This window comes from Neodiprion pinetum, chromosome 2 (genome assembly GCF_021155775.2).
Source record: "Neodiprion pinetum isolate iyNeoPine1 chromosome 2, iyNeoPine1.2, whole genome shotgun sequence".
Lineage (NCBI taxonomy): Eukaryota > Metazoa > Arthropoda > Insecta > Hymenoptera > Diprionidae > Neodiprion > Neodiprion pinetum.
This window is the reverse complement of record NC_060233.1, coordinates 5,110,433-5,137,654: the sequence shown is the minus strand read 5'-3', so window position 1 is coordinate 5,137,654 and position 27,222 is coordinate 5,110,433. Positions and strand designations below refer to the sequence as shown.

General features: G+C 40.6%; 5 protein-coding genes across 6 annotated transcripts; 1 reads left to right on the top strand and 4 right to left on the bottom strand.

Moving 5' to 3' along the window:
- Positions 1-344: 344 nt before the first annotated feature.
- On the bottom strand, positions 345-6,271 carry LOC124213096 (motile sperm domain-containing protein 2). 2 transcript variants are annotated; one of them, XM_046613970.2, is made up of 10 exons: positions 6,072-6,271; positions 5,383-5,880; positions 4,697-4,843; positions 4,306-4,483; positions 3,594-3,960; positions 2,625-2,700; positions 2,207-2,313; positions 1,841-2,032; positions 1,554-1,694; positions 345-1,449 (listed from the first exon to the last, which is right to left on the bottom strand). In XM_046613970.2, the coding sequence occupies exons 2-10, from the start codon at positions 5,462-5,464 to the stop codon at positions 1,282-1,284; spliced, it is 1,458 nt and encodes a 485-aa protein (XP_046469926.1). In that variant the 5' UTR covers positions 5,465-5,880; positions 6,072-6,271; the 3' UTR covers positions 345-1,281. The 2 variants fall into 2 exon arrangements, with proteins under 2 accessions (XP_046469926.1, XP_046469925.1); XM_046613969.2 differs by having other exon boundaries at positions 5,383-6,271.
- Positions 6,272-6,411: 140 nt separating this feature from the next.
- Syx17 (syntaxin 17) lies at positions 6,412-8,300 on the bottom strand. Its single transcript, XM_046613971.1, has 5 exons — positions 7,929-8,300; positions 7,613-7,808; positions 7,178-7,389; positions 6,873-7,089; positions 6,412-6,800 (listed from the first exon to the last, which is right to left on the bottom strand). Exons 1-5 carry the CDS (start codon positions 8,061-8,063, stop codon positions 6,664-6,666), a joined length of 897 nt encoding a protein of 298 aa, XP_046469927.1. The 5' UTR covers positions 8,064-8,300; the 3' UTR covers positions 6,412-6,663.
- Positions 8,301-9,268: 968 nt separating this feature from the next.
- On the top strand, positions 9,269-13,154 carry LOC124211694 (gastrula zinc finger protein XlCGF8.2DB-like). Its single transcript, XM_046611022.2, has 2 exons — positions 9,269-9,564; positions 9,792-13,154. Exons 1-2 carry the CDS (start codon positions 9,508-9,510, stop codon positions 10,689-10,691), a joined length of 957 nt encoding a protein of 318 aa, XP_046466978.1. The 5' UTR covers positions 9,269-9,507; the 3' UTR covers positions 10,692-13,154.
- A 6,047-nt stretch (positions 13,155-19,201) lies between these two features.
- On the bottom strand, positions 19,202-22,373 carry LOC124211690 (myogenesis-regulating glycosidase-like). The gene is made up of 6 exons (XM_046611019.2): positions 22,062-22,373; positions 21,435-21,851; positions 20,799-21,378; positions 20,243-20,717; positions 20,011-20,167; positions 19,202-19,712 (listed from the first exon to the last, which is right to left on the bottom strand). Exons 1-6 carry the CDS (start codon positions 22,216-22,218, stop codon positions 19,396-19,398), a joined length of 2,103 nt encoding a protein of 700 aa, XP_046466975.1. The 5' UTR covers positions 22,219-22,373; the 3' UTR covers positions 19,202-19,395.
- A 206-nt stretch (positions 22,374-22,579) lies between these two features.
- On the bottom strand, positions 22,580-26,238 carry LOC124211691 (myogenesis-regulating glycosidase-like). The gene is made up of 7 exons (XM_046611020.2): positions 25,940-26,238; positions 25,633-25,805; positions 25,011-25,430; positions 24,357-24,936; positions 23,793-24,267; positions 23,560-23,716; positions 22,580-23,217 (listed from the first exon to the last, which is right to left on the bottom strand). The coding sequence occupies exons 2-7, from the start codon at positions 25,793-25,795 to the stop codon at positions 22,919-22,921; spliced, it is 2,094 nt and encodes a 697-aa protein (XP_046466976.1). The 5' UTR covers positions 25,796-25,805; positions 25,940-26,238; the 3' UTR covers positions 22,580-22,918.
- Positions 26,239-27,222: the final 984 nt, after the last annotated feature.

Here is a 27,222-nt window from a genome sequence, read left to right as displayed (position 1 = left end):
ATGTGTAAAAGGTAACTCGGTATTCGAAGACATACAATTGAAAAATCAGAAAATATCGTAAATGAGTAACTTTATGTGATGTTATATAGATGGACAGATATACAAAACAGAAACAAAAATCAACAAAATATCCAAAATATAATGACATACTTTTTCAAAAATCAAATTGCCTACAATGTTATGAGTTATGTGACAATAGCGTATAGAAACACGCATTTTGAATTAATACAATGGTAGCATACATCAAGTTACATAGGTAGTATATAAAAAAGCTTATAAAAATATGTGTAATGAAAATTTCAAGCTTAAATAGCACGTTTAATGAGTTGTACATCTTTCATGTGTTTTTTTTTTTTTTCTTTTTTTAATTAGTATTATTATTACGTTAATCATATGTATGAAAAGGTTCTCTCACTTAGTTTGATTTAGTGAAGTTACAGTCATTTCTCATATTACAAAACGTATCGTAAATTTTTGACGAAGTTGAGTTGATTTTTAATTAACGCATGTACGAGTGCGAAATTGCATTTCAGTTGTGCGCAAAATATGAAAAACATAATAGTCGAACACTTTCTAAATAAAATTTTATTGAATTTCTAAAACGAAGTAGTTCTAAGACTGAATATAGATAACAAACCCAATGAAAAATAGATATGAAATTCAGTATTATTCTAATGGTGCTAAAAGCTAAAATAATTTGGACAAATCATAATATGAATAGCATACACAAATACTCGCTCGGTTTTAAATTTTTTTCTTCCCGTATTCTTTTTACAGTATATTCAATAAATTTACGTAGTAATAGTAAGAATGGTCGTCTTACGAGTATGTATGACATGCATGTGTTACGTCATATTTTTACGAATGAAAGTTAGTTTAGCACGTAGCTGCGGAATGTTATGTAAGAAATGGCAATAATCAAACTCCTTGGGTCGGACACAGTTGCACATCTAAGATACCGTAACATTTACATCGTAATCTAAACTTGGATGAATTGGGCTTGCTCAGAGATCATTGCGACAACTCAGCCCACTCAACTAAACTTTCAGCAAAAATTACAATAATTTGGCTACGCTAAGTTTCTTTTAGGCACGAATTTCAAGTTGACAATTTTAATCAAGAGATGAACTATGTCAAACTATGGATGTAACAAATGAATTAAGTTGTCGTATGGCCGTGTATACCTAGCGTGTTAACAGCACCCACGAAAATAATGCTTACTCATTTGTTAGATTCAGGTATTGTTATTTCGTTCCATTTCAATTTTACATACTGTACATGTTATCGGTGATAACACACCTGTTCAGCTGCGTTTCTAATATCCGATCTCAAAATGTAGATGATCGATATTGCCATGAGAACGGTTAGGGCAATTGATATCAACTGTAATCTTTTTGAGAATACTAAATCTCCATGGAGTTTATTTTGACAGTCTTCTAACTGCGATACCTAGAAATAGAAAACAAGAAAAGATATTCATAAATCTGAACAGTAAAATAAAGATGTTTTAGGTCCGTGAAGACTGGTTAAATTTATATCGCGATTGTTCTCACCTTTGAAAACAGTCTATCCAAAGATCTATCCCCACTCGAACCCGAATTGTTTGCAAAAAAATTCGATTTTGAAGTGTCTCCATTTTCTGAACCCAGACCTGCGCATCTCAATCTATGTTGCTGTGCACTTTTTCCCGAAGTCTGTAAGAGAATAAATGATCATATAATTATTGATGAGACTCAAAGTAATGGGAGAAAATTGAAAAATTTTCAATAAAAGCTGAGAAGAAAATGATTAATACTCTAAAAACTTGAGACATTATATTTTGGTGAGCTTATATTAATACCTTCCAAAGATCTGGTATAGAGGCGTTCAAATCTTTCATCGGTAAACACATGACTAGAAATTTATCGTTGCGAGGAAGTCCATGCAACGCATAACCGGGCTGCAACATTACGGTCACCTGAGCAATTTGCGCAGGTTGTAAAACTCCCATGCTAGGGCGAACTCTGAATTTATCTGGGGATGTTGTCTTGATCTGAAATAAAAAATTCACAACAGTTTTATCGATCAATTTTTTTAAATTAAAATTGACGAATACTAATTTGTAAATCGTTTAAAATAAATAAATAAAATTTGGAATATTTAGTCTAAATATGTAAAGATTAGTTTATTAATCAACGAAAATAAATTGCTAATTGCATGATATTACCTTGTATGAAATGCATTTATCCGAGGTAATGTTTTTGAATGTTATTGTTCCAGAGTATTCATTTTTTTCCTTCTTAAACGTTATTACTTCAGAATCGATAGATAATACTGTAAAAATGAATATTATCCACATGAATTTAAAAAATATTATTGATTTGTTGTACTTGTATTCATTTGAATTTCACAATTCTAGTATCACACATGACAAGCATATCTCCAGGCTACGTCAGCGTTTTTAATTTGCCAACACATTTATAAGTTGCAGAAAATTATATACTTCATTTGATTTCACAGAATTAAATGAGACTTTTTGTATAATTAAAAATATTTTCAACTTTACTGGGCAGCAATGTATACGTATATCCTGCTGCTTTTTTAAACAGTCATAATATTGTTAAATATGATCTGAATTTACTTACAAGATTCTTCATTTTCGTGATCCCCAATTCCGCTAGGTCCCTGTTCAGTCATTGGCGATCCATCGACAAAGTGAACCTGAAAAAGTATCTATCAGTTATGAAGGGACATAAAGTAACGAGTATAGATTGAAAATAGTAGCGAGGCTATTGAAACATTTTTTAATAAGTGTTATACTGCCACCATCATAGTTGTAAAAAAAAGGTACGTATATTCAGATTAAAAAAATTTATGACGTAAAGTAATAAGATTACAAATCTATGAATACGTGATGCTAGACTCTTATTCAGCAGGATGCAAAAGACCAAGTTTAGTGTTACATAACTGGCCGTTGATACCTTTGGAGTTTGTTCCATGTCCAAAGACGAATGAATCTATGTATGACACAAGCAACTCGGCGATAAAAAGTAGTGGTATAAATGGTATACTTGTCAATTTGACAAGCAGGGTAGACGGACTGAGTGCAAGGTAAACTCAGCCACTGCTGAGTCACTAGTAACCGTGAATAGTTCACGCTCGAATCTGACCTTTCAGCAAAATGCCACAATTAGGTTGAGTGGGGGAAGAGGGTAGTGGGGTTTCCATCAATATAGGCAATCTAGGTCGAAGACCCTACTGACATATCAGACAGCTTGATAAAAGGACCTAATTAAAGTGCGCACAAGATATTGTCAATTCCATCAATTTCAGGAACCAATTAGTGATATGTCAAAGTACCGACGAGTGAAACTATTTTCAAAATGAATGTTTGTACAGGTGAGAAACAAAACCTTTAATCGTTTATTCAAATAAAAAATTCATTTTTATTAACATATCCTCTGCTTTTCAAACATATATCTGAGTTCCATTAAAATATAACAGCCCTGAACGAATAATTTCCATTCAAATTTCTTTAGACTTTGTAGATTTTATGCAGCTTATTTTGCGAAAATTTTCGCGAATTCGAATTGACATTGAGAAGTACTTCATACCTTCTTGTTCTCCAGTTTGCCATTATTTGACGTGGTTGTTGCTCGTTCCTCGGGGACGAATGTGAAAGAATAATCATCATTTCCTCCCCATGCAGACAGAGCGTTATCTGCATCCACATATTCCTTCAGAGTCGATTTGTTGACAAATTTGATTTTCTGAATTGCCTTCGCCGGCAGCCAGGACTTTATTATTTTAAAAGCGGTGTTTAGGACCCAAGGCATCTCATAGATGATTATGTAGTTGAGAAAATTCGGATAATAGGTTTTAAAAAGACCTATCAAGTACTTGGTGAACTCCATGTCTAGATTCGAAAGACCAGTGTCCGCCATATCAAAGAACACAGATATTTGGGTTCCTTTGTCTTGTCTATAACATAAAATAATGGAAACTGTCTGTACCGATTTCTATCCTTAAGTTATTAATTTGTGGACAAAAAGAACATTTGTAATCGCGAATATTCTATTTATCACTTGTACCCCATGTTCTTCAATTTATAAATTGCTCAGTTAAAGAAACATTATCGTACGATTAACAAGTTGGAAATATGATATTTTCGACCATAACTGCAAATAAATGAAACATAACACCGTTTCTGCATTTATTAATAAATTTGTCAGGTGATATGGAACAGGGAACACAATCAGCAAAACGCCGACGACCAGAGGCACGGTTTATATACTTGTGATACGAACAGAACTTCAAATATTCTACCTTTCCAATCTTTCGAACCAGTATACGATGCATCGTTGTAATTCTCCAAAGTCTTTAGTGCCCTTGAAATGTAGTTTAGATTTAAAAATAAGCAGCGTTTTCCCATCCTTATCTTTGTTGTGAGGAAAGAAGATTCCTTCCTCTAAATAATCCCTCCTAACGTTGTTTTCAGTGATGTCTATAACAGTAATTATTTGCAGCTAGTAGAAATCTTACAAGGTTAGCACTCTGTGCGATCAAAGTTCCAATCAGTTTTTTGGTCTTGCGCCAGCATAATAATTCTGATTCTGTTACAGAGTTTAATTACCCTTGACCAACGTAAATGAAAGGCGTCAAAGTAAAGGATCGACATATGAAGTATACACTGAAATTGTAAAAAATCCTAGATTACCATTACAACCAAATTTTTTCCTCCAGTCGCACGAATCCCAAAGCATATTTAGTGCTTCTTGTACGTTCAGTTCGTTGTGTTGTAAAAACCTCTTCAGCCAGTTATCCGTATCTCGTATTCTGGCAATATCAGCCGGATGGAAGCCATCTGGAATGATATAACAGCAATATAAACTTCCAGTCGCGTTGTTCGCATTCCAATTTCTGAATATTCAATTAGAAAACTGTAGGAGAAAACTCTTCATTTCTCTCTAAGGTGGGGATAGTCTTAAGGTAGGTATTTCATGCTTGGAATCCTCAAGTAGGCCTCAAAAATAAATCTGACACAATCAGCTGGAAAGTCATAGAACCGACGGATAAAAAGTTCAGCAAGTGCGATGAAAGTATTGCAATTTAATTTGGAAAAGCTAGTTATCAGAATGTTACAAATAATTAAGTTAGATATCAATGTCAACTGTGAAAACTTCGTTCATTCATGGTAATTGCAAGTTTATATTTCAGTTATGATCTTGAAAAACTGGCTCCGACAAGTATGTTCCTTTTACATTGTGCTAGGGTTAAGAGGCTAATGATTGCTGCCAGTGCTAATGATTGCTGCCAGTGCTAATGATTCCGTTTTCTTTTGCCCCTTGTTTGTGATAACTTAAAGGGGAAAACAAAGGTAGTAAAAAGAATGGGGTTACCTACCAGGGTCTGGTGCGCCGTCTGCCTCAAGTTTCTTGAAAAATTTATTTCTGAGGTCAGTAATGAGTTGAGCAGACACCTCCATGATTAATCAATTTATTAATCTTTTCTTCTCACACGAAGCACACTTTGCGAAGCGTAACCGAATTGTATCCACGTATATTTCAATCGTGAGTTTCGAATGTCTCGGGACGTCGGCAGGTGGTTAAACAATAACACAAGCAGTGGTTTGTACGCGACGAATTCACCAGCTAAAATTGACCGCGAAACGTGCGATAAATTACTGATTTATCGTAACGAAAACTTACGCCGCTCCCGGTCTACGTCTTGTGCCGATATGCAATTGCTGTCAAAGTCCATCCAATCTCACTCCCTCCCCCCCCTTCGACCCAAACATACCTTTGCCGCTCGGAGTGGGCGAGATAACCACGAACTGTGTAGATGATAAAACAAATTGGACGACGAGAAGGGGGGAGGGGGGATTGGAGAAAGGCGAAAACACTGTACGAAAAAGAAAAAAGCTCCCTTAAAACAGTATTCTGTCTTCAATTTGCTAGATTGAGCGGTAGTTTTTAAAGAAGGAACAATTTTGATTCATTGACTATGAATACATATATTCAATGTGACACATCGAATGGCTCTGATCTAGCACGAGGTCGGTTTTTCGTAAATATACACAACAAACTACGCACCAACGATTGAACTTAACGGTTAACAATTGAATAAGTTCACAGTTGTTTCAATTGGTGGTTTCCATAATCGACTGTACCTGTAGAGTCGCAGCATCTAGTGGCACTTGTTTCAGTCGTCACGGTTGACAGCCTGCACCGTTAACCGCGAAAATTGAATTTATCTTGGATCGCAGAATTAAAAAAGTCTTGATCATCATCACCACCATCCCCTTGACAGAAGGTACGGGGAATATTTTGTACATCAAAGCTTTTAAGGAACCGCATTCCGAACATTAATTAGGTAGAATTATTTACTTATTTTAATGAGACTCCGATTGGACGTTATACATAAAGTCCTGAATTTGAATGTATAAAATAGCGAGTGATTTTATTCAATTAGTAAAATATTTGTACATGGTTAATTACAATTTAGATCACAGTTAGGTACATTTTGAGGAAGGCTATCTTATTATCAAGCCATATATTCGTTCCGTATTCATATCCTTTTTATTTTTAGTGCGGATTTTACGGTGCTATTTGCTTTTTAACCGTTCCTCCACCTCTACATCATGGAGCAATGCAACTTACACTTTTTGCGTTCAACTTGTAATGGTCAAAGTTGTTTATTGCTAGCTTTTATATTTTCTGACGGCAAATCAGAACCATGAACACGTTCAAGTCTGTTTTCTGCTTGGCTTTCCGTACTTGATTTTATAGTTTTTTTCTTCAAAAGCGTTCCTCCAGTAAAACCTATTAGAAAAACAAAAGCGATATTACAACTTGTAACGATATTGACGACTTCATTACACGAATAACTTTTACCTAACAACCCACAACCAATCGCCGTGAGACCACCAAATTTTAAACCAGCGATTAAACCAACTGGACCTCCAAGACAGGTTCCAATTAGAGCCCCAGCTATTGGGTATGCCGCTGTTTTGTATTTTCCTGCTTTCTCTAGGAACTTTGTACCTTCTGTGACATTTACTTCAGTCTCTTCAGTATTTTCTTCTATTCTGTTTACAAACTCTTTTTGATCCTGTGAAAGTTTGAACAAAACGTTGAAATATTATTTGAAAGAATTTTCAAACAGTAATAGAAGCAAATTTCTCAAAAGTTAAACTCACGTGAACAAGTTGATTAAAGTCTACGAACAATTGATGCAGCTGTATCATATCATCCTGCAGAGAGTTCCAAGCATGCAGACAGGCCTGCTGCCTTTCCAATTCTTTCTCTTCTGCGTGCAGTTGGATATTGCCATCCTGAAATGGGTGGTTTGTGGCCTCATCTTCATCTTTGGTTGACAAACGGTTCATTGTAGGCAGATTGAGGTCCAGCGCTGCAATTATTGATAACTGAGTATTGTTGTTATTATTATTATTATTGCTGTTATTATTATTATTATCATTGTTAATAGTATGGAAGAATAAACAAATTATTTATAACATGGCTAGAATTTAATCATTTCCATCTTACAATATCTGCTTTACTTTTTAGTTTTTAGTTTTCAGTCAGCAGATGTCCAAAAAATTTGAACAATGCGAAAATTATTCAATGCTTACCCAAATATTCTTTGATGGCATTCATTGTACTTGCTCTAGAGTATGCTGTGAGTTGATCGAACTTAGCGATATCGCTGTCTTGTACTTGGCCTCGCAGAACATCCATTTCGTACAACAACTGTTTAAGCTGTTTGACCAGACGAGAAGCATTCGTCTGTTCTTTATAGATACGGTCCCAGTCTCCGGTTTGTTTTAGCTAAAACGTAAGACCATGATGATCAAGATTACTGATCATGTTAGCTGCCGTTTTTCTTCTCATGAGCAAAATATCGGGCAGATGGGAGATTGGGTTATCGATATATGAAAAAAATTCAACCTTGGCGATATTAGTCTTATGTCTTCTGAGCATTCCTAAGTGATGTGGTATTGCGACGTCATTGAATTTGCTAATTGGTATTTCCAGCCGTTTGATTGGTTGCTTATTTCCTACGGTTTCACTGTGCAACGACATGGTTTGCCTACGTGTTTTAACCCAAGAACACGTTAGCTGCTAAATTATCGTCTGACAGCGCTTGTTTATTGCTGATCCTTTTCAGTCACAAAACGACGTAGTTCGTTGGTTTGATTTTATTGCTTTCTAGTTACTTGAAACTGCAGATTTTAGCACCAGGCGCACTGAAAGTTGTTTTTCTTCTTTGTTATTTCTCTTTCCATTGGCGTATGTATCAAGGTACACCCCTAGACATGAAGACTAGAGAGAAGGAGACCGAACGCTGTACTGGGAACGTGGTCTATGAAAGTGGAGTACATTTTTAGCGTTAAATCCGATAGGAGTGCTGCTGTCGCTAAGATGGGCAACAGAGAGAGACTGAGAAAAGAGAGAGACCGCTATATCGAACTGAACAGGTCAAGGCCCTTCTTCCTTGTGCAGTTTCTAGGTTATGTATTTGTTTTTAAATTTTAGCGAAGAAAAATCTACCTTTTGATGCTGGTAGGACAATAAAAATATTGCGGGCTTTATTCGATTGTTAGGCACCCCTGTCGAGTCAAAAGATGCGTTCCGAAACTAGTTGGCACCAGTAAAATCCCTAGGATGGAGGCAGAGCCAGCCCCTTGACACACGCTGCTAAAAGTGGTTCGCAAGATGTTCCTCGATTCTGCCGCCAATTTCCACCACTAGTGACGCTAGTAGTTATCTGACAAGCTTGCGCGCGGTCAGCGAGGGCAGCGAGCGTGTCAGAAGTCTACTAGCGCTACGTAGAGGAACTAAAAAACGGGGACAAAACGCGTACAATTTTTTAGTATGCGAGCAGTGGCGAGTGTCAGGGGGCTGGGCAGAGCTACTCAAGAACTCAGTAGCGCAAGAGAGGTAATAGATTGTTGATAGTACACTGGCAGCTAATTTCGGAACGCACTTAGAGGTGTTTTCATTTTCAACTGGGAGCCAGAGTGCCCACGAGTGCATTTTCCCTAGGATTTCGTCCTTGCTATTGAGTGAAAAATAAGGATAAATTGCACGCAGTGTAGCCATTTGAAAACACCATAAAACGGAGTTAGAGCTACGCGCCTGATCGATAGGGTGAGAGAAATAGGAGATCGCTGATAGCACGGGCGGCTAACTTCATGTTATTCACGTACGGATCGAACGGAAACTAAACGCTTAGGATTGGTCGGACGGCAGATGTAAGAGAGCGCGACATTAGCAACGGCGTATTTGTTACCCAGTTTTCGCCCGTTAGACACTTTGACATGTGTTTATGCATCGTGATGTTTTGACAGTAGAAACGTCAAAACATTCTATATCGGGACAAGAAAATCGAAATATAATTGAATTGGTGAATGGCTTCCGGACTTGGAAATTGATAGTCAAATAAAAGACAGAAGAACAAAGAGAAGTAGAAGATAGAAATAAGTGATGAAGAAATTGATGTGATATCACCAGCTCGGGGCTGACGATGAATTCCCGGTGCATCAAAGTAGAACCGCTTGTCGAATTCCCGGAAATTGAAGTGGTGCGGTAATAAATAAATATAATTACATGTTATTACAGTTTAACCAAACTTCACGTTCTGTTGATATTTTCTGCACACAAATAACAATGTGTGGGTATTCGATTTTATACTGCAATTGCTGAAACTATGTCAATACATGCAAAAATAGGGCTGGAAAGTATTTTAACTTTAAAATAGAAGCAAAAAATTCACAAGCGCTGCGATATTCATCATTTTAATTTTCAAAGGTTCCGATGGATACCGAATTTGATGCGACAGATAACAGATTAGTTGGGGAAGAGGTGCTGGCATTAGAAGAAGTGGACAATCCGCAATTCTACGCAACGATATTGATGAAAGAGGAGCAGTCTGAGGAATTCTATGAGGAGCCGAGCAGTAAATTGGATCATAATATATCGCTTTTGTCTGAGAGGGTGAAGAATCGTGGCGACGATATCAGTGTGGAAATAAGTTCGTTGAAGAGGAGTTTTCGATGTCCTTTATGCAGCAAGGAGTACGCAAGGAAAGATCACCTGAATTACCACATGAAAATTCATGCCGGTTTCAAGGATTTTAAATGCGACGTTTGCAACAAAGAGTTTCGACAGCGAGTCCACCTGCGTAATCATAAAAAGGTTCATACCGGCGAGAGGGAGTTTAAGTGTCAAGTTTGCGGCAAAGACTTTGTCCTTAAGCATCACTTGACCACTCACAATTCAAAGATACACACATGCAATATGCAGCATGTTGTCGGTGGCCCGAAGAGGTATTTTAAATGTCAGATATGCACCAAAGAATTTGTTAGAAAAGATCACTTCCTATATCACACCAAGATTCACACAGGTTTGAGAGATTTCAAGTGCACAATTTGCAGCAAAGAGTTTAGGCAAAAAACTCACTTGAAAAACCACATAAAACTCCACACAGGCGAAAGAGACTTTAAGTGCGATTTGTGTGGGAAAGAATTTTCCCTCAAACACCATCTGACTACCCATAATTTGCGAATTCACGCCTGTAGTGTGAAACAGGTCAACGGTCAGGATAACAGGGACTTGCCGACTTGTAGAATATGTAATCAAGAATTTATAACCAAACGCCATTTGAACGGACACATGAAAGTACATTCCAATTCAATCGAGCTCAAGTAGCTGGCATCAAATACGAAGGTTTTGTTCAAAAGTATTTCCTATTTACTGTATATTTAAGTGAGGCAATGAAGTGAAATTTATTTATTAGAATCGATACCGCTGATTTTTACATTTAAGGATACCACACGTTGTATAAATTTTTGTCTACTTTGTGGGGCTCACTATCAGATACAATATCTGTGAAATTGTACCAATCTGATAGAGATGCCTCTATTTATTTATTTATTTATTTATTTATTTATTTATTTATTTATTTATTCAATCACGTACTAATTCGTTGAATTATCTTAGGTAGATACAATATTTTGAGTGTATTTATACATTTATACATTTTATCCACCGAATCATGTCTCATTTCTTTCGATATGTTAGTAATCCATTGGTAGATGTTGATTGCTCGCAGTGAACCCAAAAAAAAAACATCCATAATTCAATGATATTTTCTAATTAAATAACAACAATCTCGAATCTTTAAATAAATATTCATCATTCTCGAAAGCGAACATCTTCTCGTACAGGATCTCTGAAGTTTAAAATTCTACGATCCCGCGACAAGTTTCCTTTTAGTAAAAAATCTGTGTACCATATTCACTGAGAAAAGAAATTGGGCCTTATGGCGACAAGAGAGCGTCAAAGATATTGCGTGATTTCAATTCAATGCGACACCTTACCTTACACCACGACCGTATTGTTGGAAGAGGTAAAAGTTTTATAGGAGAATCTTCAGAGCCCGTGCGATCGTGTCAGGTGCCAGACGGTGCTCACTTGCGTCTATATACTGTGTCTGGGTGTACATGGAAAAGATCAGAAATAGTCGACAACTAGCTAGAAAAGAAAATCTTCTTCCAGACATCCTCCTCGGAGGGCAGTTTCCCTCGAACTCGAAGCCAGATTTCCCCGCGAAATTATTTTCCCGTGACTCCGAGAACTTTTATCCAATACCTCGCGTACCATCTGGCTTCAAACACCCTCGAGTCGCAACTGCGGGAAATTGTCGAGGAAAATGTTTCGCAATTACGCCTTGCTTTGGGGGAGCGGCAAGATGAGTTTGAACAGCCACACTTGTGTACTGCACACGTTTATGTATACCTATCTCGTTCTAACATCATTACCCACCTGTAAAACTTACTTGCCAATAATATATCATGGCGGATTCCGTCTCATTGAAATTGAAATGAATTTGAACTTAGATTTCATGGTGTAGTTAAGGATTTTATTACACGGTATTCTCACTGTAATTCCATCGAAAGCATATGAAAATATCCAAATTTTCGTCTCCATCACTAGAATAACACTAAAATTTAAAGGATTTCTAACTCCACTGAAATTACACTGAATTCTATATTCATATTTATAACTGAAATCACACTTGAAATCTACTGAAATTAAATAATGCGGAAAGTTTGTATTAAAAAAAAAAAAAAAACTTAGCAGTGATATTTTAGTGATACCAGAGTGGATTATCTGAGTTTAATTTTAGTAAAACCGCAGTGGAGAAATGTTACAACTGCACCGAAGAATCGAGTGAAATTTGAGTTATTACCTGGAATATCACTTTAGTATCACTTATTTTAGAATCAACTGAAAAAACACTCTAACAACGCGGTAGGAACGAATTTGGTCGCTAATTCTGAAGGAGCCGACAAAGAGTAACGAAAACCGTATTGATTGGTACGCTTTTCCATTGAATCAGGAACGACGACTGACTGATTTTTACTCTGGAATGATTTTTCCTGAATTCTACTTAACTCGAAATTCACGAATCCTCTTCAAGATATTATACGAAGCATGGTATAATTTAACAACGTTAAACCGGCTGAATGCATTTGAAAGAGACTTTACAGATACTTAATATACAATATAGGACCTCCAACAAGTTCAAGTGCGATATTAAATTCTGCGTCAATAAATGAAAGGCGTTGCAGTGGAGCGTATAGAATGAAATCCGCGTTTTCTCATTGTTCTTCGTTTGCGATGTTTATTTCATCTCGTGAAAATCTTATTCAACAACTGTTCTCCCAGGAAACACGTAAAATCGCAGATCATACACACAGTAGGAATTCCTTTATTCTAAAATATACCATTTTTACAATTTTCTAACAACTTTCCTTCCATTCGTGTTGCGTAAAACAGATATTCTGCCATTATATATGCGCTGAAAGCGGGGACATTTATAGGAACGATGCCAGGCTTGAATTATAAGATCTTTATAAGCGTCGAGGCGCTGTGTGTCTGACCCTATCGCAGCCGTACTACTGAAAATACATTTCACCCTTCTGTCGCATCTAGAACTGTGACACTCGGCATTCGCTTGACTTCTCCGAGGGAATGATGAAGGGTTTGTTGCACCGAAGAGAGCGTAAACTTTCCGGGACCGAGGCTTACACTTTTCGTGCTGCTCTATTAATAATTATGAATCATCTTGCTTGCGGTGTGAGCTGTACCTATGTACCTATATATTTGACGTTAAAAGCTGCGATCCATCAAAAGGTCCGTCTAACGTGACGTCACCGGTCCATTTCGATGTTTCTAAATCTTACGATAGGCGAGCTTTCGCGTTTTCCTGCCGATCTGGAGTGAAAACGGCGGGTGTATGTCAGCCGGGAATACACACGCAGACTAAGAATAAATGAGAAAAAATAATCGATTACTTTTTCCCGATTAATCGAGTATAATCGATTATTTCGTAGACTCGGTTATTTTTGCTCGTAATCGGTTTTTGCTTTTTATTCCTCAATTTATGTGATTAAAGTATCAATTATTATTATCATTGCCATACTTACCAAGTGCCTATTTGATGTAATAAGTGAAAAATAACTGAATATTTTTACCTGAAATTGAAAAATGTTTTAAACGAAATTATAAATTATAAAAAAATGTTTCCGCCATTAAGACTACATACTTATATTTATGAAATTTTAGTTTCATACGCACCATTTTAAGAAAATACGAAATACCTAATCGATGAATCGATTGATTTTTACCGTTTAAATCGAATCGTGTTCGATTATTTTTTTTCACTCGATCAATCGATTCATCGATTGTTTTAAGCTTGGTGGTCATCACTAACACGTACCAGCTATGATACAAGAGTGAAATAAGCCCGAAGGCAAGCAGTTACGCAGGACTGCAGGTCTTCGCCAATACAATACAAAGGTCGTTGACTTTTTACACACTGCGAGACAAACGCCACGTCCAAGTGTTATTGGTCCGACGCCTGCACCGTCATTGATATTTTTCATATACCGCAGCCATGCTTCCGCCCCCGTGTTTTCATACACTGGAGGGACACTATAAAGCGTATTTTTTATATTCCAGTCAGACGGAAAAGCGCGGAGGATTTTGTATTGCGTTTTCGTGCTTCTTCCTCCTCTTTCTTCTCTCCCGACGATCCCTTTCATTTTTTTCATTTCATCGTCGAAGCTGTGTACGGGTATAATAGGCATGGGTTTTCAATGGCAGTGTCCGTCCTGCACGTAAGCAATTTTTGCAAGATTATTGTTCATTCAAGGAGCTCCTATTCTCTTTAGACAAGATTCATTGCGATACATTTAACGATTGAAGAACAATCAGCGAGACAAAAGAACTTGACCGACCAAAATTTTCTACGAAATAACGAAAAATCAATCGAGATAAGTCAAATCATTGAAAATAATTGCTGATCACTCGCAAGCACGTGACAGCGATAGACTTTCAGTATTTGTAGCGATTCTCTGCGTATTCTGTCCAATCCAGTTACCGCTCAAAGTCGGGTTAACATTGTAAGTCAATGGAAATAGCTCTAAATACATTTTAACGAATAGGAATCATTCGTTTTATTTACAAGCGAATTTCACCTCAAACGATAAATTGTCTACTGCAACAAAAACGTATTATCACCTGATATGCCCGTTTCACTCCGCAATTCTGAGAGCACACAATTCCGCGTAGAGCCCTAGACACAAAGATGGTCGTTCCCTTGACAGCAGGGTCGAAGGGATGGCGGCGATAAAGGTGGCGTCTACAGAAACTGAGATAAATAAAGTAAAGCCTGGGTGCTCGGGGAGGGGCTGAAACACGAGGACAAGATGAGCCACGCAAGTTAGTCGGTAGTGCCTAAGCCTGGAGGCTGCTGCGTAATGGTCCGCGAGACTTCATTTCTCTCAGCTGAGAGAACGGCGAGTACCTTGCGCCTTTTCGCGGTAAGGAACATCACCCTGTTCAACCCGCGTAATGAAATTGCTTGCAGTAATATGATATGTGCGAGACTCGCGACCGATACGGGATGGAACTTGCTGTGCGAAGAGAATTTTGAGTCTAGGTTTTAAATGTCAAATTTTGATTTCTTTTATGCAATTAATGAGAGAAAAATTAGTTTTATTGGATGAAGTTTGTTTTCGTAGAAGCCAAAACGGTATTAAGGATTTAAAAAAAAATTACCCATTTTCTCAAAAATTTACTGTAAATAACAATTAAATAAACTTCAGTTTTGTATTTAAATCACTTTTATTCAAAAATGATGATTAATAATCAACTGCAAATGTAAAAGAATTGATAAACAGAGTTTAAAAATTAATATTTTTCGTACTTCTTTTATTTTCGCATGGACTTTCTCGTATCAAATTCCAAACGTAATTTCCCATTATGGTTGCATTACACTGCGCCTGATAAGGTTAATAACAATAAAGTCCATCACATCTTGGTGACAACGATTTCCTTTTTCTTCCTCACAGGCACCCATATTACCCATCAACCAAAAACTTCAAGACCTATTTACCAACGTACAAACGATAAAAACCAACTTTATGATTAATAAGTAAAGGTTTTGTTTATTATTTGATGTATAGAATCAAAATTTATTTGTCACAATAGAAAATCAAAGAAAATTTTTTTTTATTTATTGTCCTATATTAATTGCATTATATACGGTTTCCGGTTTTAGGCTTTAGCTACGTGCAACTTGATGGCAAAGTATATTACATTGCGGAATGAGTCCCACCGTATGAGCTATTACGCCTGAATAGTAATGTTACCGGGGAATTGAAAATTTAACCAGTCGAAATAAGGGTCGTTCGAGTAAATATTTGCGCGCAGTGATTCTGAGACCGAAATTATTAAATTAAATGAAAACTCGACTCGCGGAAACGGGCGGAAAACGAGAGAGAGAGAGAGAGAGAGAGAGAGAGAGAGAGAGAGAGAGAGAGAGAGAGAGAGAGAGAGAGAGAGAGAGAGAGAGAGAGAGAGAGAGAGAGAGAGAGAGAGAGAGAGAGAGAGAGAGAGAGAGAGAGAGCGAGAGAGAGAGAAAGAGGGAGAAAGCTGAAAGGTTGAATTGCTGGCTGCTCCGTAGCCATCGGTATAAGGAAAACGGTAAAAACTTTTGTTATACATTTGACGCGTGAATCAAGTATACCAGTGTGTTTACATGTAATGGCAATCTCTCGCCTCCGGCTTCTCGAGTGAAGCCTGGCTGGAAAATTAATTTTTCAGAATAAAAAAGACGGCTCCATTGCTTCGCAGAAACGCGGTTTGAACGACTCTTGCGTGTAACCGAAAAAACGGTTTATTAAATTTCGAAAAGTGGCGGTATGAAAAATTGTCCCTCCTCGAGGCAATACCGAATCTAATTCATCCGAATCGGTGAAGTGATGTGTCAGTTGAAAACGATACAATCGACACTCCACTCCATTGTCGCGCGTAAATTGTGCTCAAATCTTCCTCGGCGTGAAGTTTTATAACGTTTTCCCGGTAAATAACCAGCCGGTTCAATCAAGTGGAATTGCATCGTGATTGAAAAATTCGCCCGGAACTTTCTTCAGCCCGAAAAACAAAATTGGCAAGCCCGATCATGAAGCCGCGATTTGTGACGGTATGAGGCATCCCTGAGGCACTTTTAAGGGGAGAAATAGGTTTGGGACTCCTTTTTTTTAATTTTAGTGATTTTCATGAATTTTTTTGGCAAGAAAGGAATGTATATAATTTATTGAAACTTAGAGAACATTTTATACGTATATTCAAATTTACTTTAAGGACATGTCATTCTTCTGTATGAACTACACTTGATTGAATTTTTTTGAGGAGTTTAAACACAGTAAAACTTAAACACAATAAAGAATGTATGAAAATCATTTTAAAAATTAGTCCTTAGTAATGAAAACCGATCGACGCCGGATGCTCGACGGTATAATTATCACCAACGCGTGGAGATTGCGAAACGATAGGTCGAGGTGTGTCCAGCTATACTTCCGGTTGAAAAACAAGATCAAGAATCGAGGGTCGCGGCGAGAAAAGCCTTTCGGTCTATTCAAGTACACAGAGCCGGAGCTCTCGAGGCGTCTTTGAACTCTTTGAGGCATCAAAGTCTCGGGTTTTACCGCGTCGAGCCGAGGTGGCGTCATTGAATTTACAAATATACGAGAAGGCGCGGAAGACGGAAGACGCGCCCCGGGTGCTTTCTCAAAAAGAAAGGATTAGCAGCGATCAAGGAGAGGAGCTACTGGGACGAGAGAGACGCGAGGGTTCAGGCAAAGAGACATCTGAAAGAGCTTAAATAATCAATTGCACCCGCTGGCTCCAGCTAGGAGACACTTGGACCCGGTTGACCTGTGTGTCGAGTGTTTGCCGACCCCCCTCTCCCCGCCCCGCCACCCTTCCTCTCACCCTTATTTCTCTCCGCTTCCTCGCCCTCCGCATCCTCCACGCTTGTCCCTTTCCTCTGCGCAAGAATAAGGCAGAGGTGGAGCACAAAGGGACCTTAGTCGTCGAGTTTTATGGACGCGAGGACGTGAGAGGCCGACTTACTCGGTTTATGAGAGTGACCCTATCTATACCTATACCACCGAGCCACCCCCTAGTTCGAGGACCTTCGAGAGATGAGGTCCGCGCTCCTCTGAGGGTCTTTATTAAATTTCAGAAAAATATTTTCCCTCAATAACAAATGTGGTATGTCTACGTATATATACACACAGGCTGTATGCACTGCAGCAATTGTTTTCTATAAGTCTAGATGGTGGTAATATTCGGGACGAATATTACCGCAGGAATATTTCCTGTGAAAAAATACTGTAGCACGTGATATGAAAATTAATGAAAACCTTTAACGTGGTTCACGCGATGCGACATCGCGATATTTTTGAGGTCCTTCAATTTTCGATGCGGGGATTTCATGGCGGGTGTATTAGCGTTTGGGGAAGATGTGGCTGTGCCCCCCCCCCCCTCCCGACACCCTCGCCACCTCCTCCATTTTGCTCGGTTCTATAGCGTGGAGGGAAATTAACATGCGGCAACAAAAGGATGAATTTCAAGCGAGTTAATTCTCTCGCGCACGAGTTAATTTGGGAAACGTGCTTCCTGGATTGCTGCTATGGAAATGAGACCATCCTGTTTCCTTTTCCACCCTTCCTGTACCTCCCCCAGTCAACGCGGGTAGATGCCTCGACGGTTTGTCCTAGTTTTCTCCGCCCACGCAACACCGCTTTTTGGATCGACGTACAACACGAGGTACAAGAGAGCGGAAATCGTTGAATTGTTTTACGACCCTGTATTCTGATGCTTTGGAATTTTATCATTTCTCAAATTCAATCTTTGCACTTGTTACGTTGATGGGGTTTTTAACTCATTTAAATACTACCGGCACACCAATTTGACTTAGGGGCCGTCCATTAATCACGTGAGGCTTGAAAGGGGGGGGGGGGGGCGGGGGGTTGCCAAAAATCACTAAATGTCACAAGGGTGGGGGGTGGGGGGGGGGGGGTGTAATAAGATATCACGTGTATTTATTTTTTCATTATTAACCTTTCTATCTAGACATTTTTATCATGGTCCTTAATATCAGAATAAGATAAAATTATATTTTATATCTGTACTTAGGATAATATTCTAAGATATTCTGAAAAATTTTAGATTTTTTTTTGGATACTAAAAATACACGTGATGTTGGGTGGGGGCAGGGGGGTGGGGGGGTAGTCTTAAACCTCACCGCGTATCACCAAGGGGGAGGGGGGGGTTGAAAAATGCTTAAAAAAAGATCACGTGATTAATGGACGGCCCCTTATACAGCCGTCTTCGCAATGGCTCATTTAGTATAACCACCATTCGCAAATCACTTCACCGCAATTATACGCAACGTGTCTCGCAAGTTTCTTCAGTGTTAAGACGAACGTCTCTGGCACTGCGAGTTTCTAAACTGTTACCTACTTATCGTTAACATAATGAACTTTGCGATGTAGCGTCAAGCATCGCCACTGATAAGTCACGTGCCTCTGCTTTCAACGTGTTGGCAAAGTATCGCTTCCTACCATGACGGAGCGTGTTGCAGTGCGGTTCAACCGTTGAACTATTAACAGAAATACTCCGATATTTTGCAGTCGCTACTGTCGTAGCAGCTCCCTGTCTTGATCTTCGGTGATATTGCCAACTACTAATGGGTGTCAAAGAGAAGTATAATTACTTTTCATTATTCAGGCCTTATGGGGAAAAGGGGAAAACGCGGATGATGTGCATTTGCCTCAAATACAGAGTAAGTGAATATTGGATATCGATAAAACTGGCGATATTTTATTGACGGTTGATAACTGATCATGAGTTACAATATTTACAGAGGAGTTGATATACCGATGTGACGAATTATTTGAACATTTATGATAGAGTCGCAACTCTGGGCGCTCTCAGCGAAATCTGATTATTGTGTAATGGGAATGTGATCATTGTACCTGAATGCCGTTGATTATTAGTTGAAAAGTTTTGTGGTTAGTGCCAAGATCACGGATGCGCAAAGGACTGTTGGACTGGACGAGAGAGTGAATCCACCACTGGTGGTTTCACTGGTGGTGTCCTTACCCAACTCTTCCCAATAACTTGCTTCTACGAAATAGGGTAAGATCTCCAAGGGTGCTGGGTAGTTATAGATCCAGGTTGGACCCTCGTAAGTTTGATACGGACTGTAGGAAGCGTCGCGCCAAGTACCGCTGGGCAAAAAGATGTCTCTGGTCACGGCACCCTCTTCGATGACTGGAGCCACCAGAATTACTTCACCCAGAAGGTACTCTGCGAACGGAGTCGATTTCGCTTCAGTTATGATGAAGAGGCTTGAAAAGTGATACTGATATAATACGGAAAAAGAAGAACTGAATACGGCCTGTTGTAAAGGACTTTAGATATTCGTTTGCTGGAACCGGGTCAATAATGTGGTAACGTATGATCTTATCGATAACTTCCGTAATACATAATATTGCCTGATAGATTAATTGCAATGTTGTAAATTCCTGATATGCGATCTCGAGCCGCTTTTAACGCGTGAACAATATATTTAGAACATTTGGGAGATAAGCGCAGGCTTGATTACCGTCGGAAATGTTGAAGGCTTCACTGTTTTTTGGATCGAGCCACCAAACCGGAGGATTGACGGGGGTCCCATTGGCCACGAGGGCGTTCATTGCCTCGATTATTGTCGGAGCATACTCCTCGTGGAGGTCGGTGTACGTGCGACAAATCTCGACAGTCTACGGGAGAAAAATGATATGAAAAACACTGGATGATATCGGATATCAGAGTCCATTTGTCGCCGCGACGCTTACTTCGTTGTCGTAGTCCCAGGGAACAAAAGAGTACTGGATCGAGGGCATGAATGTGTTGGCCTGCAGCCACCTGATGAACAGTTCCTTGCTCGGGTACTCGGTCAGGGTGCTGGAGCTGTTGATGTAACCGTTGCCACCCACCATGTCTGGAAGTACGAACCCATAGCCGGCCAAGTTCATGGCCAGTAAAGTCGTGATCAGTGTCGGCAGGCCGTTGTCTATGGTCCAGGAAGTCTCCTTGTCCAGCATTCTGACGAAGATTGGAAGGTCCTGAGTCTGCCATCCCGTACGCACCTCGATTGCGGTTCCAAACGCCGCTACGGCTCTTGTGTACTGGTATGTCAGGATCCCGGGTGACTCTTCGACGTTGCCTGTGAGGACCGCTGGTTCCGGGGCCCAGGACGCCTCGCCCGCATCGAATTTGAACGAGTCAATACCGGCACTTTCCTTCAGCGCAGTCAACCTCGCGCTGAACCTGTGAACATACACCATTTCGTTCGATGGCTATTTGGCAGAACCATTAATACAGAGTGGAATGTACTTATTTGCTGGTTACCATGTCACAGCATCTTCGTTGGTGAAGTCTATGAGGGATGCGTTTTCCCCCCGCCACCAGGTGGTCAGCATATTTCCACTCTCGTCCTTAACGAAGTACCCGGCACTCTCGGCGATGGCGTACCACTCGTCACACTCGACGTTTATGAACGGGTGGATCCAGAGGGTTACTCTGAATCCAAGATCGTGGAGATCATCGGTCAAGTTCTTGATGTCCGGAAACTTACTGTCGCTCGTATTGAAAGTTAAACTGCCGTAGCACGTTTCCCAGTAGTCGTCTATCTCCACCTGACTGTGATTGAACCCGTTGTCGAGAATTTCCTGGGCGTATTCACGAACGATGCTGTCGTTCACGTTAACCTTGTACCTCGCCCAAGTCGACCAGATCGGTAAGGCGATCATCTGTTCATCTGGGATGTCAGTTGGCTTCGTAAAAAATTTCTCCACTGCAGCTTCGTGGGCACTTTTCGGATCATCGTATCTACCAATCCAATACTCAAGGCTGGTGTAATTTCGCGTTCTGTACGGGCTCACGTTCTGTGCGTACAAGCAAAGGAATCCGTCGTGAAGGTGGTTTTGATCTGAAAAATACGACCAGCTATTTCACCGGTTCGGATTCGTCACCGCCAGAACTCACCTATGAACAGAGATGTCGCCGGATTCGCGTAGAGGTACGTTCCCTCACTGCTGACCCAGTACGGTTCTGCTATCGCGACTGCATCGTCCTCTTTCGTATAGTAGGCGGTGTAGTTCCACTGGTCATTTTGAACGGGCCAAATTTGTGTCCACTGTTCTGGTCCACCGAACCAATCTACCCCATCGACAAGTTCCAGACAAGTTCCAACCGTGGTGTTGTCGCTGGTGGCATTTAAACTTGCGTGTGTGTACCCAACTCGCGAGCTGACTTCTCTTGTTAGAACCAGAGTCACGTCATTCACGACGAATATGAGACAGGCTTCCTCGTCCGTCGTGCAGTCAGTTACCGAATATTCTTGATCACTCTTCGCCCAAGACGATTCATCCGTGACAAAGGTACTCCTGATCGTTGGCTTATCTATTTCAAAATGCGTAAAAGAATAGGTGAAAAATTAGTGTGTGGAAAAACTAATGATTTCAAGCGGTAACGTCTAGTCTAGAGTTTGATTCAGCTTGTGAAAAAGAATTGTAATAATGGTCACTGGTATTTGAGTATATCCTCGTTAAATAACAAATGACAATAATTTTAGATGTAAAAATATATTTTATAACTCTTTGAACAGCCCACCTTCTTCGGAGATCGTGTAAAACACCCCGTTAGTTTCTTCTGAGAAAGTTACCAAGCCATGGCCGAATTTCACGGATAAAGGTAACGTGATTTCGGAAGTGGAGATCGCACCACCGATTAACCATAGAGTCAATACCGAGCTCCACATGCCGCGCATTTTATGCACTGTATACTGTTTGAGAAATACACAGCCCTCTCTTTTATAGCCGTTGTTGCACTGGGACTATCTTTACCCTCTTTACCTAATGAAAGCAATCCTACCTTGTTAGATGCAATCAATTCAGTTTGGGAATTTGATAAACTGAAAGTGTGCCTTATAGAGTTCTCCACTTATGAAATCAATCAGAGTTTCGTCGATAAGAATGTTTACAGATAGGTACCTTGACACTCAATTCCTATCGCAAAGCGAAAGATTCGGCAATTGGTTACACACGCTTCGTATATTTCTAAAACGATTAGGATACTGCTGATTATGGTGTCAATGAAATGGGTTATCGCGATAAAAATAATGACAAGACTCGAATAACGAGTATAATTTTAATGATCAGTAACGTTCGGGACTTGTTAGCCCTTATTATTAGATAAAGCTGCTTTGCAATGTGGCATGACCTCAAGTTACATGTTTGAGACGATGATGGCTGGTACCGATATACATTTATCCATTATCTTATATTTCTAAATTATTTACATAATATTTACAAAACGTCAGGTAAGTTATAGATGTATGACGTGTGAAGGCTATGCAATAATTTTTTATCATGAAAGAGCGAGCATTCGTCAGAGCAAATATAATTGTTCCGTTCGTATCTATTCATGGCTTCAAATTTGAAATGGATTGACTATAACGTTGCTGGTGATTAATTGAAAAGTTGTATGAGCAGAGCTAAAATTGCTGACGTATAGATCGCTGTTAGACTGGACGATGGAAGAAAAGCTCCGCTCCCTGCACTCAGCGTCTCCCAGTAACTTGATTCAACGAAGTAGGGTAAGACCTCTAGTGGAGCCGGGTAGTCGTAGATCCAGGTCGGACCCTCGTAGATGTCATACGTGCCGTAGGTGGCGTCTCGCCATGTTCCGTTGGGCAAGAAGATGTCTCTCGTCACGGCACCCTCCACGACAACTGGAGCCACCAGGATTACTTCGCCGAGAAGGTATTCTGCAGAATAAAATCCACATCGTTTTGTTGTCGAATAATTTTCACCCTGATCCGCTATTGCGTAACGCCTATGCAAGCTGGATAGAATATCGGATCGTGGTCAAATGTGGGTACTAACGATAAGTCACCTGTTCAATGGAACTAAGTAGGTGGATCTTGTTTGGGGCATAGAGAATAATCATAAATTTTGTAGATATCATCGAATATCACACTTCACCTTCGCCTCACAATTACAAGCGGTGAATTCAATACTGCCAATTGACTATGACACGCGGCGTTATCTAAAATTGCTTTGAGTACATGTAAGCGGTCTTGATATGTGATAGCGGTCGATCTGATTACCATCTGAAATATTATAGGCTTCACTGTTGGTTGGGTCGAGCCACCAAACCGGAGGATTGACGGGGGTCCCGTTGGCCACGAGCGCGTTCATCGCCTCGATTATCGTCGGGGCGTACGCCTCATGGAGTTCGGTGTACGTGCGACAGATCTCGACAGTCTGTGGGGGAAAAAATTGCATGAAAAACTTAGAATGATATCGGATATCGGCGTTCATTCATCACTGCGACGCCTACCTCGTTGTCGTAGTCCCACGGCACGAAGGAGTACTGGATCGACGGCATGAATGTGTTCGCCTGCAGCCACCTGATGAACAGCTCCTTGCTCGGGTACTGGGTCGAGACGAGTACGCCGTCAATGTAGCCATTTCCGCCCACCATGTCGGGAAGCACAAATCCGTAGCCAGCAAGGTTCATGACCAAAAGAGTGGTGATCAAAGTTGGCAGGCCATTTTCGAAAGTCCAGGAGGTATCCTTGTCCAACATCCTAACGAATATGGCCAGATCCTGAGTCTGCCAGCCTGTACGGACTTCGATGCCGTTCCCGAACGTTGCCAAAGCCCTGGCAAACTGGTAGGTGTAGATGCTCGGTGATTCTTCCACGTTACCAGTCAGGACGGCTGGTTCCGGTGCCCAGGATGCCTCGCCAGCGTCGAATTTGAACGAATCGATTCCGGCGCTGGCCTGCAGAGCTGTCAACCTCGAGGTAAACCTGCGAAATTTGACGGACATTATGGAAGGGTTGTAGGAGGCAGAAGTTTGGTACAACTGTGAGATGAGAATCAGGCAACTGATTGCTACCATTCGACCGCAGCCTCGTTGGTGAAGTCGATAACAGAGGCGTTTTCTCCTTGCCACCACGTGGTCAGTATCGTTCCGTTAACATCCTTAGCGAAGTACCCGGCGCTCTCGGCGATCGAGTAGTACTCCGTGCAGTCGACATTGATGAAGGGGTGAACCCAGAGAGTGACCCTGAACCCGAGATCGTGGAGGTCGTCGGTGAGGCCCTTGATGTCGGGGAACTTCTCATCGCTGGTGTTGAAGGTCAGGCTGCCGTAACAGGTTTCCCAGAAGTCGTCTATCTCCAGCTGGCTGTGGTTGAACCCGTTGTCGAGGATCTCCTGGGCGTACTGTCGCACGATCGTGTCATTCACGTAGATTTTGTACCGCGCCCACGTGGACCAGACTGGCTGAGCGATCATCCGTTCGTCCGGGACATCGGTCGGCTTAGCGAAGAATTCCTCCACTGCGGCTTCGTGGGCTGTTCTAGGGTCTTCGTACCTACCAATCCAATACTCGAGGCTGGTGTAATTCCGTTCTCTGTACGGGGTCACATTCTCCGCGTAAATGCAGAGTGATCCTTCGTTGAGATAGTTTTGATCTAAAAGACACAGTGCATTATTTGATTCCAATTCAAAAAAACCTTCGACCGGTTGTGTCGATTTAAGAACTCACCTATGAACATGGATGTGGCAGGATTGACGTACAAATACGTCCCCTGGCTACTGAGCCAGTATGGTTCTGCTATTGCAACGGCGTCGTCCTCCTTCGTATAGTAAGCTGTGTAGTTCCATTGAGCATCTTGAACCGGCCATAGCTGGTACTTAGCCTCTGGACCGCCGAACCAATCAACGCCATCGCCAAGTTCGACGCAAGCACCAATTCTCACACCATCAGTACTCGAGTTTACAACGACATGCGAGACAGACGAAGCTCGATTGCTCAGGTCCTTTTTCAGGATGACATTCACGTCGTTTATGATAAATTCAACGCAGGCTTCTTCATTAGTCGAACACTCCGTCAATGTGTATTGTTGATTATTCCTGGCTACGTTAGATTCTCCAGTGGAAATGCTGTTCTCCACGGTAAGTCCATCTATTTGAAAGAGGAAAAAATACCGTTAAGCAGCACATGTGGGTGCAGAAAATTCACCCTTTATAATAAGTGTAGATGATATGAACGTCGGTGTACCGAATCGATCTGTTCTATTGCTTCTCACTCTTGTGAAAGCTCAGACTGTGTAGTTGTACGGTGTTCTGATCAATACTCATAATAAAAACGATTTTGACTGTCTTACCTTGTTCGTTAATGGTGTAAAAAAGTCCGTTGGTATTTTTGGAAAAGCTTAGGAGGCCATCACCAAACTTCACAGAGACCGGCAACGTAACTTCGTTGCCGAAAACCGCGCTGAAACCAGCGCATAGAAACAACACTGGCCACCACATGCTGCTTACCCACATAACCGTGTAACTGTTCGAGAAGAGCTAAGTTTACTTTTATATCCTTTGTCAGCGATTAGTATTATCTGCTAAGCTCAGCCCTGGCGTGTCTAACTTTGACGATAACAGAGTTTTTCGTTGGTGCATGCCAGTAGATCGACTCACATTTGATTTCCCGGGGATTAATCCAAGTTCAGGCTCCATAAGCAGCCTGATGATAAATTTCTGGTACCTATCCATTGGGGAGTACTTTCCATGTGGTAACGTAACGATGTTTTTGCGTTCCGACGTATTCTACATTATTCATGATTCCTGTCAACTTTTTTAAACGTAACATTTTTATCCTCAAGTAGTACCGCGTGTCTTTTGTATCCCATCGCAAATCTTGCAATCAAATTCTATTGGTACAATAATAACGTTATCAGGAAATATGACTGGTGAGGTTTACGGCTGTCAAGATCAGCTCTGACGAATTTCTACTTGTTAAAATGAATTGGGGCGAGCAAGTTGACATTGTTACGTCAAATTGTCGGTACACATAGGTCGGGGAAAAAGAACAAGTGGCAATTTTGTAATCTCGTTCATCACGGCATGAAATAATTTCATACCGAAAGGTATGTTCTTCGTTGAAATTGATTGAACGGGATTACAGGCAATTTGAGGCAGTCCTACATTGCGGAGAAGTGAGTTGAGCGGTATTCCATGTCTCCGGGACCCGATAACGTGGTGTGCAGCTCGGTCTGGCAGCAGTTTCTATGAGCTCACAATCAGCTCAAGAATTCAGTGCAGTTTCCTGGCGCAATAAGGTTCGGGCGAGATCTCGGTCCGGAGTTCTGCGGCTTCTATATTTGCGACCGAGGATCGGGGAGGAAAGGGATTGCCGGGTTTCTGGGTGAAGGTGGGAGGTAAACCCATTCCCTACAAGCTGAGAATGGCTGAGCTACCACACCTGGTTCATTAGCGGAACACTGCCAACGTAAGCATGCTCATTTGAGCCACTCGCTCCTGAATACGTGCGAGCAAAGTCTGCTCAATGTGTTCATGCGGGCAAATCCACATGTACGATAATGTACATGTGCAGCAATTCAGCGACTGTTATACTGACAGATGTGGCATGAATTTAGCGGTGAATTGAAGGGTTCTCTTTTGCCGATTTCAGGTCAGGATATATGCAAATTTGCTCCTTAAAGATGAGGATAAGATACGATGTGATTCCTATGTTTCTTGGAAGTCAGAGTGTCGAAGAGTGCAGAACCGAACGGATTTGGCAACGAGAGAGTAGAGTTGGTTGAGAAAGAATTAGAGGGAGCCAAAGAAAACTGCAAAACGAGAAAAAGAACAGTTGAGTTAAAATCGAAAAGTTGAGTAGTGAAAATTTAATCAATGGAGTAGGAACAATCAATATTGAAATTTAATAATAAAAATGAAGGAGTGAAGTGAACAGAATG

Coding starts and splice junctions, on each gene's coding strand:
- LOC124211690 (XM_046611019.2), bottom strand. CDS start 22,218: ATGCGCGGCATGTGGAGCTCGGTATTGACTCTATGGTTAATCGGTGGT. Junction 21,379..21,434: donor GGCGACATCTCTGTTCATAG/GTGAGTTCTGGC, acceptor CGTATTTTTCAG/ATCAAAACCACCTTCACGAC. Junction 20,718..20,798: donor AACGAAGATGCTGTGACATG/GTAACCAGCAAA, acceptor GTATGTTCACAG/GTTCAGCGCGAGGTTGACTG.
- Syx17 (XM_046613971.1), bottom strand. CDS start 8,063: ATGTCGTTGCACAGTGAAACCGTAGGAAATAAGCAACCAATCAAACGG. Junction 7,809..7,928: donor ATAAGACTAATATCGCCAAG/GTTGAATTTTTT, acceptor CTTACGTTTTAG/CTAAAACAAACCGGAGACTG. Junction 6,801..6,872: donor GATTGGTTGTGGGTTGTTAG/GTAAAAGTTATT, acceptor TTTTTCTAATAG/GTTTTACTGGAGGAACGCTT.
- LOC124211691 (XM_046611020.2), bottom strand. CDS start 25,795: ATGTGGGTAAGCAGCATGTGGTGGCCAGTGTTGTTTCTATGCGCTGGT. Junction 24,937..25,010: donor TGCCACATCCATGTTCATAG/GTGAGTTCTTAA, acceptor TGTGTCTTTTAG/ATCAAAACTATCTCAACGAA. Junction 23,717..23,792: donor CGTGGGACTACGACAACGAG/GTAGGCGTCGCA, acceptor TTTCCCCCACAG/ACTGTCGAGATCTGTCGCAC.
- LOC124213096 (XM_046613969.2), bottom strand. CDS start 5,464: ATGGAGGTGTCTGCTCAACTCATTACTGACCTCAGAAATAAATTTTTC. Junction 4,844..5,382: donor AGACGGCGCACCAGACCCTG/GTAGGTAACCCC, acceptor ATATCATTCCAG/ATGGCTTCCATCCGGCTGAT. Junction 4,484..4,696: donor GAAAAAATTTGGTTGTAATG/GTAATCTAGGAT, acceptor TTACTGTTATAG/ACATCACTGAAAACAACGTT.
- LOC124211694 (XM_046611022.2), top strand. CDS start 9,508: ATGAATTCCCGGTGCATCAAAGTAGAACCGCTTGTCGAATTCCCGGAA. Junction 9,565..9,791: donor AATTCCCGGAAATTGAAGTG/GTGCGGTAATAA, acceptor TAATTTTCAAAG/GTTCCGATGGATACCGAATT.